Source organism: Equus przewalskii, chromosome 5 (assembly GCF_037783145.1).
Source record: "Equus przewalskii isolate Varuska chromosome 5, EquPr2, whole genome shotgun sequence".
Taxonomy (NCBI): domain Eukaryota; kingdom Metazoa; phylum Chordata; class Mammalia; order Perissodactyla; family Equidae; genus Equus; species Equus przewalskii.
The window spans coordinates 56,783,947-56,797,147 of NC_091835.1; the positions used below are offsets into that span (position 1 = coordinate 56,783,947).

Sequence of the window (13,201 nt, forward strand, 5' to 3'; positions counted from 1 at the left end):
GATGACGATGATGGAGGAGGAGAAACAAAAAATCTAAATAAACCACTAAAGACACTGAATTGGTACTTAACATTCCCAACAAGACCAAACAGTTTACAGAAAAGTTATCTCAAACAGTCATGGAACAAATAATTACAACTTTAAATAAACTCTTCTCTACTTTATCTTCCAAAGAAAAACGGAATACTTTCCAACTTATTCTCTGAAGCTAGAATAACCTTAATACCAAAAACCAGACTAAATAGCACAAGAAATGAAAATTATAAGCCAAGACATTAAAAACCATAGATGTTACAATTCTGATCAAAATATTAGCAAGATAAATCAAGCCATATGTTAAAAAGGTAATAGTACATCATGACCATGTCAGGTTTATTTCAGGAATATAAGGGTGGAATGTAGATTTTTCACCTTACTAAACGATTTAAAGGAGATAAACATGATCATCTTACTTGATGGAGAAAGAGCAGTCAATAAAATACAACGTACAGTCATGATTTTTAAAAATTTTGAACAACTCAGAAATAAAAGAAAACTTCTTTAACCTGGTACAAGGTTATTAACCAAAAACACTACAGCAAATGCTATACATAATAGTGAAACAATAAAAACATTGTTTTTAAAATCAGGAAAATGACAAGGATGCTTGCTACTATCAATTCCATTCTATACTGTACTGGAGAGGCTAGTAAGCATTCCAAGGCAAGAAAAAGAAAGAAAAGTGACAAAGATTGGAATAGAAGAAACAAAATTGTCATTATTTGCACATTATGATCTACTTTACTATTGTAAAACTTCACTAAGAGACATTAAATAAGACCCTTATGAATGGAGACATTGTTTTCATGGAAGGAGAGACTCAATATTTTAAATATGTCATGTCCCCAAATTGGATTCAATGCAATTCCAAAAAAATAAGGTCGTGATGAGAACTGTCTATCCGATTCCAAGCTTACCTTAAAGCTACAGTGATTACAACGGCGTGATTTAGTGCACGGACAGAAAGACTGGCAGAAGAAACTGAAAGCCCAGAAATACATCCTCACATATAGGAACTTATATATGACAGAAGCGGTCCTGAAGATCACAGGGAGGAAGAACGGTCTATTCAGTAACTAGTACTAGGATAACTAGTTACAGACATGTCTAGAACATTAAACTTGATCTCTTCCTCACAAGATAAACAAAAATTAATTTCTTATAGACTAAGGCCTAAAATGCTAAAGGTAACTTTAAAACACCTAGAAAAAAATGTAGACTACTTTCATGATCTCAGAAGGGTACTTCGTAAATAGAACAGAAAAGTTAAGTCGTAAGTTAAAAGACTGGTAAATTGGAATTCATGAATATTAAGAGTATCTTAATTCATCAAAAGACCCCTAAAAGAAAATTAAGAACTGCAAATTGGCAGGAGTTATGTGCTACACATATAACTGACAGAGGATTAGGTTCTTGAATATAAAACGAAAAATCGTTTGGAAAAATACCTTAATATTAAGATTCTGTTTCTCACAAAATAAAGCTAATGGTATAAAAATATTGGCCATCGCAGGTCAAATCCTACTGCTTTGAGGATACAGGTCATGAGAACCACTTTCTGCCATCAAAATATCAAGTTCGCTACCTACAACATGACTAATAATAATGTACAACTGTAATTTCACAAGGATGTTAACTTTTATAACCTTAATTAAAAAAAAATCAAGTTCGCTTTGATGACTTATAAACTCCATAAGCAATAAGCTGTGCTGCTCAGTTGAGCATGACGAGCCATTTGTGATCAGAAGGCCTCCAACTTTTTCAAGAGAACTTCAAGCAGCCTCTACTTTCTGACAAGGTTAATTCATGCCCAGCTCACCAGAGGGAGGGAGGAGAGCTGTGAAGGCACACAGGCAGGCAGGGCAGTGCGGGCTCTGCTAACTGCTTATTTTCATTGTGAAGAGTCAGAGGAGGCAAGTGAGGCCCACAAAGGTTCCCAAGACTTTAATTACCGGGATCAAAAGGCAGACAGCAGTGTTTAAAATCCCTTAGCTTTTATTCTTCCACGATTCCTTTGAAAAGAGGGTCATACTCCAATCTTCCCACTGTCTTGCTCCAGGTATTTCCAGGCTACAGAAGCAAGTGTTCTTTTCTGATCTGAGGTTCTAGAAAAGAGCCTTGATCTCCTGGGTGCGTTCTCTACTTAAAATTTCTAGCTAGTTAGCACCGCAAGGTGACTGTGATGCACACGCTTTCTAATTAACAGATTGAATCTATTTAAACGGACGGTGGATCAGAATTTCAAATCAGTCTAGAAGGACATCTTCATCACTGAAACTCATCTACTTTGATTCACACTGGGTTTTCACGGCAACCGTTCAGCACTTGCAATGTTTTTAAATTTTACAGCATAGCTTTATCAGCGAACAAGAAGTGAAGTATCAGATGTTATTAAAATCCCCTTAACACAGTCAGGAAGAATGACGGGAGGGCACCAGAGTACAAATCAACATAATGACTCTTTTATTTCACTCATTTAAATGAAATGTCTTTCTCTAATGGGAGAGACGCTGTCAGTGTGAAAATTTGCATTTACACAGAGCTTTCACTTTATTCTCTACAATTATTTAGCATGGTACCTTTACAATAGACCTGCAGAGTGAGTTTATAATTTAAAAATAAATATTGAGACAGATAAGGGAAGGTTAAGTGCAGTGTCCAATACAGTTAACGTGGTGGTTAAGGGCTCTGGAGAAAGGCTGATGGAGCCCCACTCGTAGCTCCACCACGTTACCTCTCAGCTGTGTGATCCTGAGCAGGTTACTCAGCTTCTCTGAGGCTCGATTTCCTCCTTGATAAAACACAGATAACAGCACTAACTCTTTGTTGAGAGGATTAAATGGGGGGGGGTGGAGTGGGAACAAGGACGGACCCAAAACGTACAAGGCATTTTTATAGTACAATTCCTAACACAGACTGATTTCAGTGAATGGTTAAAAATTACTGTATGAGAAGCTTTCTTTGTATGACACTTTAAACATACATATACATGTAGTTCTATAATCACAGAATTCACTCTTTTTCTCGGCAAAGGACTAAGTTACCAAAAAATGCTCATTTGAGTACAAAAACATGCTCATAAATACTCCTTTTTGTTCACTTGAACCTGAAATTAATAGGTAGATATTAATCAACTGTAACTTTCAACAGACTCCGTAAGCCAGACGGGATGAGTTAATCAAACAGAGAGAGCTCAGGACAAACTGCAAGCAGTAAGACATACAGTGCTGTTTAAAACAAGGAAGTGGGGGCCGGCCTTGTGACACAGCGGTTAAGTGCGCACATTCGGCTTCAGCAGCCCCTGTTCGCCACTTCAGATCCCGGGTGTGGACCTACACACTGCTTGTCAAGCCATGCTGTGGTAGGCATCCCACATATAAAGTAGAGGCAGATGGGCATGGATGTTAGCTCAGGGCCAGTCTTCCTCAGCAAAAAGAGGAGGATTGGCAGCAGATGTTAGCTCAGGGCTAATCTTCCTCAAAATAAAATAAAATAAAACAAAACATGGAAGTGTGATAATGGAAGGTTTTTCCCTAAAAAAAGCATGACATTCAGTATAAGGGAACATTTATTAGGTTCTCAACCCTGAAACAATGCCTTGACTATTTAACAAAGTTATATTTCAAATGCTGTAATATGTCGGCCCTCACAACTTAAGATACACATAATTTATTGAGAATTATGTAGGACTAATAAAATTAATAATTATTATTACAAAATCAGCTATCATTTAGTCAGCCAATTGTGCTTGAAGTATTTTGTACAGATTCTCTTATTTAATCTTCACAGTAAGAGTGAAAGAAAGAAAAAAAACCCTGTTAGTCTCACAAAGGAGAACTCACTCTCAGGAAGATTATGTAACTTTTCCAGGGTTACAGTTCGTCATTGACAGAGCAGAGATTTGAACTCAGGATTGTTATGACTTCAAAAACCAGTATTCCTTCTGGCCCAAACTGCTTCTCTAGGTAGAACATTAGGAAACTAAACTAAATGACCTTGCAGGTCCTTTGTACATCTAGAAGCTAAAACTCTTCTTTCTACTGGGCAAATCCACCTGAGGGTATTAAGCTCGAAGCCCTGCTCCTTCTAGCAACTCTCCAATCCCTATGTGCTTCAGGGAAAAAAGCGAGAGGGGAAGAAATAAAAAGGAAGAGAGAACATTTTTTTTTGGTTAGTGTCGTCAAATCGATTCTGACTCCTAGCGACCCTGCTGCATTGCAGAGCTGAAACCTGCCCAGCCTTTTCCCACGACCCTCTCGCCTTCCGGGGCTATTTAGAGGATTTTCATGGCCAACTTTTTTGGGAGTGAGTGGCCAGGTCCTTCTTCCTAGCCTGTCTTAGTTTGGAAGCTCGTCTGAAACCTGTCCACCATGGGTGACCTTGCTGGTATTTGAAATACTGGTGGCACAGCTGTCAGCATCACAGCCACAAGCAGCCGCCACAGTATGACAACCAACAGACAGGAGGCACGCTTCCTTGACCGGGAAATGAACCTGGGTCGCAGTGGTGAGAGTATCGAATCTTAACCAAGAGATAATTAAAGTTAAGCCTTTCAGATACAAAACGGTAACCTGCAGGTAATGAGGAGCACTAAGAAAGCGAGAGCACAGGAAAAGGAAAGAATTTCAATTGGCCATTAGAGAATTTCCTGACAACAAAAAAATTGAGACACTGGAACACATTATCAGAGAACATTATGTAGGATAAACAAGAAAATACAACCTCGTGAAGGGCTGTCAACACACAAATAGTGTCAACATACACACAAGATGGGGAAGTACAAATATAGCCTACTTGGCTCAGCCTCACTTATAATTTAAAATAGAAAAGAAAAAAAGGAAAGTGGTAAAATAAGCTTGATGGCAGCCATCAGGAAACGGCACTATAATTCTGCCAGCCTGAATACAAGTTAGCAAAATGCTAACCCAAATATTTGTGCCACATTTTTCAAAGGACCCATCACTGCACAGGTACCATTTTATATTTTCTTTCAATTCACTATCCAGTAATCCACATCTCTATTCCCTCTGCAAATTCATATTCAGATTGAAAACACTACTCTGGTCTAGGCTCAACATTAGCCATTGTAAACACACTGGTAAAATAAAACCCGGATTTTGTTAGTTTTTCAAGTATGTGTTGGGAGAACTTTGAATAAAAAATGTCACAAAGATAATTTCCTCTGGGGTTAAAAACAAAAAAAGACAAAACCCTCCCTAACTTGGGTGGAACTGTTAGACTGAGGAGAGTCGTGCCTGTTTCTCACCTGTATCCCTTCTCTCACCACGTGAAATCACACACAGGCTAAGGTCCAAAGCTGACTGCCTTAGGAAGCTGCAGACTCAGCAACTTCGTTTCTCCCCTTCCAATGTCAGCTGAGTTTTGATGCAACCTTTACCAATCTGTCAAAAATGAGAAGTCTACATGTTCCTGGCAGTAACAGGATTCTGTCACTTTTATTATGACAAGAAATATGTTTCTTTTATGATGATTATGTATTATCAGGAAAAAAAACCGTGGCTATTTCCATTAAAAAATAAATGCACTCAAGTCAGTCAAGTTAATGCTTTTGTATTCCCCTCCTGTTTTCCTCTACAGCCACTGCCACTCTAAAGAGAAATAATTCCTCAGCTTCTGGTCTCACCTAAACCTGCTCCTTTCACGCAAAACAGAAAAGACTCCTGACCATGAATTATTCGGTTCTAATAATACGCCCCACGGAAATACAGTAGTTGGGAGCATAGGTACCAGTTTGGGGAGACTTAACACTCTCGGGAGGACCCACCTTGTGAGTAGAGAAGGATCTGCATCTCGAGAAGAACACAGGTGAACACTTGCACCAGATTCTCCAAGCCCAGGAGCTCAAAGGCCTCTCGAAGAGGATAATCGGAGAGCGGGAGTTCGTTGGGTCCAGGCCTCTGGCAGATGACAGGTTCATAAACACCATAAAATTTCAGTGATCTCCCCGGAGGTGGGAGGGGTACCTCATAGAGAATATTATGGATGTAGCTTTCCAGTGGCAAAGGTGGCGGCTGCTGGGAGGTAACTGCCTTGTAAAGCTGGATGAGGAATTTCTTGCAGGCCTGCATGAAAGGCAGCGGGGTGATCAAACATATACTTTTGGAAACATACAGGGTGTCTCTGCTGATGTCATAGGAGTTGTATCGCTGGAGCTTCAAAAGGGAAGTTGTGTCGCCCTCATCGAGACTGCTTGCCAGCGAGTCCATGCTGCAGGAGGACGAGGCGTAAACGCTGCTGTAATGCTCTGCGTTGTGCATCTGGTAGAGCGTCTGCATGGCTGTGCAGATCTGCTTGCTCGTAACTTCTTCATAAAAAGTGAGAACAAAGCCATAGGTGCGAGAACCGTCTTCCCGGGTGATGATAAACGAGTGGAACTGAGGGTCTTTATTGTCAGTTTGTGTTCTGAAAGACAGCCCTTTGGGCATGCACAGCTGTGGAGGAAGGGGGAAAGAGCATCAGAACGCAGTACACAAACAGCTTCAAACCAGAAAAAAATGTCTGTGGACCTCTATCCAGGCTTGTGAGCTTCAGCGAGTCATGTAACTTCTCTGAGCCTCAGTTTATCTACAACAAATGCTACATCGGTGACTCGAAGATGAAATAAGCAAGGGCACTCCACAAATATTTAAAATTTAAGTATTATTTTTGGAGCAATGATGGTAATGTTTAAGAAGAATAGGGAAACAGGTGAAGGCTCATTTGATAAACGGAAAAAGTTAAACAGAATAATAGAAACAATAGTATCATCTTTGCTATTTTGAACAATATGATACTTCTAGAAAAATAAACTTTGAAAATGGAATGATTTTTGATTTACTGAAGCATAAATGTAGAAGTTTTAGATTATTTCCAGTAGAGATTATGCTCTAGGTCTTGGGAACTACCTAGGATATAGTCAAACTTGGGAATAAAATTAGCTGACGAGTTAAAGATACTATCTATATTTAAGACACTTAAAATGCAGAAGAAATTAGAACTGATTTTTCTCAAAACATTTAAAATGAAAGAAACAAATTACAGAAAATTTGAAATATACTAAGGAAAATAAAACTTGTAACTCAACTATTCTAACATAATAATTATTAATTTTTATATATTCCTTTCTACTGTTGTATTACAACATGCTTTCTGCATAGAAATAATTTACCACACTTTACATTTTTTTTTCAGATTTAATAATCGAGCTGGTGTAAAATTTAGAAGTTCCCCCAAATTCTCACATTACCAAGAAAACACAATTCACCTTAAAAACTACAGGTCCTTCATTCAAACTGTCAGCAAACACCTATTAAGTGCCTTCATGAGCTGGGCCCTGTGATGTTGACACCACGATGAGAAAGACAGACATGGTCCCTGTTCCTTTGGAGCTTCCAGTCTAGCAGGGATGACAGATGGTTAAAAAATCATAATGTATGGGAAATGCTAAAATAGGGTAAATACAGGCTGCTATCCACAGCAGGAGGATATAAATGAAAAAAGAGGAAGGTAACAGAACCAAAATGAAGGCCAAAACTTGAGGATGAGTATGGTGTTAGTGAGATGATGAGAAGGGAGACAGGACAGTGCAAAAGCCCAGAAGACAGAACATGAGAGTTTGAGGAAACGAAACACATTCATTGTGGGTGGGGAACAGAATGCAAGGTGGATGGAGATGAAAGAATGTAGGAGAAACAATTAGGGGCCGGGTCACAAAGGGCCTTAGTAAGTCATGTTAGACGTCTGAGACGGCCTGGTGGCACAGCGGTTAAGTTCACACGTTCCGCTTCAGCAGCCCAGGGTTCACTAGTTCGGATCCCAGGTGCGGACCTATGCACTTGCTTGTCAAGCCATGCTGTGGCAGGCATTCCACATATAAAGTAAAGGAAGATGGGCACGGGTGTTAGCTCAGGGCCAGTCTTCCTCAGCAAAAAAAGAGGATTGGCAGGGGACGTTAGCTCAGGGCTAATCTTCTTCTTCTTCAAAAAAACCAGTCTGAGGAGGACAATGGGGCACATCAACTTTCCTGCACTGAAGGGTAGTGGTTTCCAAAGGGGTTCCAAGGAGGCAGGAGGAATGCCTGAGGGCCTTGGAGACACCTTTCTCTCTGATCCCATATCCAATCCATCAACAAAGATCATCAGTTCAACCTTCAAAAATATATTCAGAAACAAATTACTTCTTCCCATCTTTGCTCTTCCTACTCTAATCTCAGCCACATTCTTCTCTGCCTGGATGGCTATTTAATATATCTTGCTAACCAGTCTCCCTGCTTTTGCCCTTGTCCCCCATAATCTATTCCCCATACAGTAGCCAAAATGATCCTTAAAAAATGTTAGATCTTGTCACTCTTCTCAAAACCCTCCAATGGCCTTTCATCAGACTAAAGGCCAAAATCCTTATGCATAAGGCCCTACAATGACCTGGACCCAGCAACTTCTCGGGCTTCATCTCCCACTACTCTTTGGCTCACCTACTCTGCTCCAGAAACACCGGCCACATTGCTGTTCTGTGAACACACCTAGTAGGCTCTTGCCAAAATTTGCTGTTCCCTCTCGTTGGAACAATCTTCCCCTAAGTATCCACAGGATTCACTCCCTGTGATAAATTGTATTTTCTAAAAATGGCTCCAAAACAATATCTACTTCCACATGCTCTTCCAGAACCTTGCCACTCTCCCATCAAGAGCCTGGCTGGGCCGCTGAGAGTGCCTACACCGGGGATCCACAAACTTGTTCTGGCTCTGGAAAGAGTCAGATAATAAATATTTTAGACTCTGCAGCCCATACAGTCTTTGTCACAACTACTCAACTCTACCACTGTAGCATGAAAGCAGCCACTGACAGCACAAAGGAATGGGCATGACTTTGTTCCAATAAAACTTTATTTATAAAGTAGGCAGTCAGCTGGATTTGGCCTGAGGGCCATGGTTTTGCCTATCCCTAGCCCAGTGAAGTTAAATGCAATGGAGGTAGCAAGTGACACTGAGTGACTTCTGAAGCAAGACTAAAAAAGGCATTACATCTTCCACCTCTCTCTCTCTCTGGTCACATACCCTGAGAGCCCTGATCCAGCATATAAGAAGTCTGGCTAACCTGAAGCTGTCATGCTGGAGAGCCCACATGGAAAGATCGCACAGACAAAGAGGGAGCTCCAGCTGTTTTCCTAGCCCAGCAGACAAACCTGTGAGTGAGTGAGCCTCAGACGATTCCTAGTCCTGAGCCTTCAAATCGCCCTAAGTGACATCCGGTAGAGCGGAGATGGGCTACTCTGCCAAACTCTACTCAAACCATAGATTTGTAAGCTAAATCATGACTTTGTTGTTTTAAAACAAGAGTCACCAAACTACAGCCCCAATCTGCAACTCGTTTCTTTAAATAAAATTGTACTGGAACATAATCAGGCTCATCCATTTAGGCATTGCCTATGGCTGCTTTCGCACTACCACAGCAGAGCTGAGCGACTGTGACAGAAACCGTATGGCCCACAGCGCCTCCACTGTTGACTGTCTGGCCCTTTGTGAGTAGTATTAGGATCGTCTACGCAGCAAGAGATAACGGGAACACTCCTGTACTTCCTTTAAGCCAGCATATAAACACTACCTTAAAGAGGCCTTCCTTTACCTTCCCATAAAAAATAGTGTTTTCATCCTATAAATGTCATTAAAATGTTACTTCTCCTCTTAAAAGTCTTTACTGAAGGAAGCAATTAAAATCTTGCACCACTTTATACATATGTACGATGTATACTGACACACATTACTAGTTTCTCTAATTACATCTGATCTCTAGATTGCAAACTACTCAAGGACTGGGAACAAGAAACATTCAAGAGTACCACACATTAAAAAATATACTATTTGTCACCATAATAGAATTGCGATTGATAAGGATAAAAAGCAAAAACCATGAAGCTCAGCATTAGTACGCCAGTGAAAATGTCTTTATATTTCCTATCAGTGAATATGAGACTTGGAAAGAACTAAGGGAGCTCTGCTTCTTTTTATATATATTGACAATAATTAAATTACTGTGTAAATTTGGGTAGAATAAGATATTGACCTAGGTAAACACAGGAATACCTGGATTTGCTAGGGGAAAAAATTGCTTATTCCTAATCTTGGGAATAAGTGTATAAGGAAAGGATGGGGCAGGATCTTCTCATAATCATGCCTTCACATTCAGGCTGCTTTCATCATAACAAGTCAGTGAGATCCTGTGCTGATATTATGAATGAAAACTCACCTGACACATTTACTATAGTCAATAAAAACTGTAGGAAGGATGGTTTGAATTACTCTTACTCCAGGCTAAGCTCAGACTTATTTAGCACAGTGCATGGCACGTAAGTATTCGTTGAATGAATGAACAAGAAAACAAACAGAAACAACAGCTGGGAGGACAGGGTCAGATTCACCTCGTCTCTCGATTCAGTCTGCAGTTCTCTTTTTACATCAAATAGGCAAAACAGAAACACAGTGACCTCCAGAGTCAACATAAAGATTGAATTTAATTGATAGGCTTTCCTGACATCATAAACCACAAAATTACAGCTCCAACTGCTTCTGGACAGCTGCCAAATATTCCCTTACGGGTTCGTAGCTTTCTTGAGCACGCATTCAAACATTTACAGGAAAAGCTTGCCAAAAGTTGTGCTCAAAGTGAAGAATGACTTTCTATGCTACAGATGACAGATGTAAGAATTCTTAAATTCTCTTCCTACAAATCAAAAAAGTGAGAATTAAATTTCTAATCTGGGAAAGCATGAGGTGGAAAATGCTATTGCTTTTTCATTTTTTAAAAGTGAGAATCGTTGTATGACTTGTCAGGTTTATTTTTCAGAAAACCTGAGATATAAATCAAGATTTGCTCACCATGGCATTCAGCAATCTCTTGTTATTCCCGAATATTGCTGTTTACTAGCATTATCCCCTTCCCACCCCGCTCTCCCACAACAGAACAACTAGACATTTAGAGTTGTCACTGTTGACCAGATCACCACTGCTAAGCAGATTAGTTTAGCTACAGTGGGCTCACGTGCTGTGTAGCTCTCCTGGTTTCAGGGACCAAATGTCCTTCTTATCTCTCTGGACTCTTTTGGGCAGTTCGGCTAGAATTTTAACAATTCCCTGTTCCATTTTCTATAGTCTATGACTCCCATGCCCTCTCTCTTATTACACAAATAAAAAAGAAATTATTCAGAAAACTCTCCAAGAGTTGGTCAGTTTGCCCTTCCTTCCATCTCTCTTTCTGCTTTCTTCTTTTATTTTCTTTTCCCCTTTTTCTCCCCAAAGCCCCCAGGTACATAGTTGTGTATTCTTAGTTGTGGGTCCCTCCAGCTGTGGCGTGTGGGACGCCGCCTCAGAGTGGCTCGATGAGTGGTGCCATGTCCACGCCCAGGATTCGAACCAATGAAACCCTGGGCCGCCTGCAGTGGAGCTCGCAAACTTAACCACTTGGCCACGGGGCCGGCGCCCTTTCTTCTTTTAGTAAACATTTATTTCCTGTCATATATTGCATTAGATCTTGGTATCTCAAAAGACCAATCTGAAAATAATCCCTTACTTCAGGGAGCTTACAGTCTAATAGGAAAGACAGACATATAAAGCATTGGTTACAAAACAATGTGATCAGTGCCACTCTGGAGCGTGTTCAAGATGCTGTAGGAATACAGATGAGACAGCACCTAACAACTCTTGCTTAAGAGACGGTTTCACAGTGGAGGTGACACCTGAATCGACAGGATGGGGAAGGGAAGTATTGTAAGCAGGCAAATATTGCTTCATTTTTTCAGTGATTTGAACCTCTACTAGGTGCAAAGCTGGGGCTATAGCCATGTTCCTGTCCTAATGGTGCTTACATTATAGCAGGACACAGACCTGACAGCTAGCCGCATAATTAATCCATTGCAATTGTGACAGTAATACAAAGAGGTACAAGGTGCTACAAGAACCTAGGGGGATCTGAATGAATGTTGGAAAGGTGGTGGTCAGGGATGGCTTCTCTGAGAAAATCATGTTTAAAATGAAATCTGAAGGGTCAATAAGAAGAATTCACTAGGTAAAGGAGAAGTGGAAGAGCCTTTCGAAGGGAAGTGACAGTGTAAGCTGAAGCCGAAGTGTGAAGCCAGTTAGACAGGCGCTGCAGGAGTCCAGGTAGGAGAGCTTGGTGGTTTGGACTAAGGTGGATGTGTAGAGACAGAGAGAAGCAGACAGACAACTGACTGCATATGGGAGGGGGTGAGAAGGTGAGAACTTTCAAGGATGATGCTAGATTTTTGGTTTAGGCAGCTAGGTAGATGGTTGTCCCATTCACTGACCAAGGTTGGTGGGAAGATTGTGAATTCAGTTTGGGACACGCTGAGTTTGAAACACCAGCGAAATATTCTAACTGAGATGTTAAGAAAACAATTGGGCTTCCCCAGTAATGGCTGGATTAGAGCCCCAATTCTCATGATTTTATTATGAGACATGAACTCAAACTCGGGTCAAAATGAGGGCTTTCATTTTAATGTCAAACCTATTAATGTAACTAAGAGTTATCCATTTCAAGTTCAAGTACTTGCTGAGTCTGTACAAAGTACACAGTGCCCCTTTTCCTTTGAATCTTGCAAGATGGGCATGTGAATAGGTTTTTTTCAGCTAATCTTTTCCTTTACTCTTTGCTCATCATTCTACTCCACCCTTCTCTGTGATCAAAGTAAATAGAAAATTGTAAAGTTAGAGCTTTAGAGATTATAAAGAGATTTATAATAGTTATTACTCTTCTACTACCTGAAATATCATATATGAGATGTTTCATTTAGGGCATAAATACAAAATAGAATCTTATTTCATATAACTTGCTTAAAAAGGTATTGACCAGGGGCTGGCCTGGTGGTATAGTGGTTAAGTTCTCACACTCTGCTTTGGTGGCCTGAGGTTCACGGGTTCAGATCCCAGGCGTGGACCTACACACCACTCACCAAGCCATGCTGTGGCAGTATCCCACACACAAAATAGAGGAAGACTGGCACAGATGTCAGCTCAGGGCCAATCTTCCTCACCAAAAAAAAAGGTATTGACCATATTTTCTTCCTATCGATTCCTGGGTTCACTCCATTTGTAAGGATAAGATCTATCTACTAGAACATTACATAAATAGTAATAAATGCCAATATGCAGATT

General features: G+C 40.4%; 1 protein-coding gene across 6 annotated transcripts in view; it reads right to left on the bottom strand.

Moving 5' to 3' along the window:
• Positions 1-13,201, bottom strand: part of DENND5B (DENN domain containing 5B) — a 179,044-nt gene that overhangs the window by 83,412 nt on the left and 82,431 nt on the right. For all 6 annotated transcript variants that reach the window (XM_070621004.1, XM_070621002.1, XM_070621003.1 and 3 more), the window contains one exon: positions 5,825-6,491. In XM_070621004.1, coding sequence (XP_070477105.1) covers positions 5,825-6,491 — 667 coding nt within the window. The remainder of the gene's footprint in view (positions 1-5,824; positions 6,492-13,201) is intronic.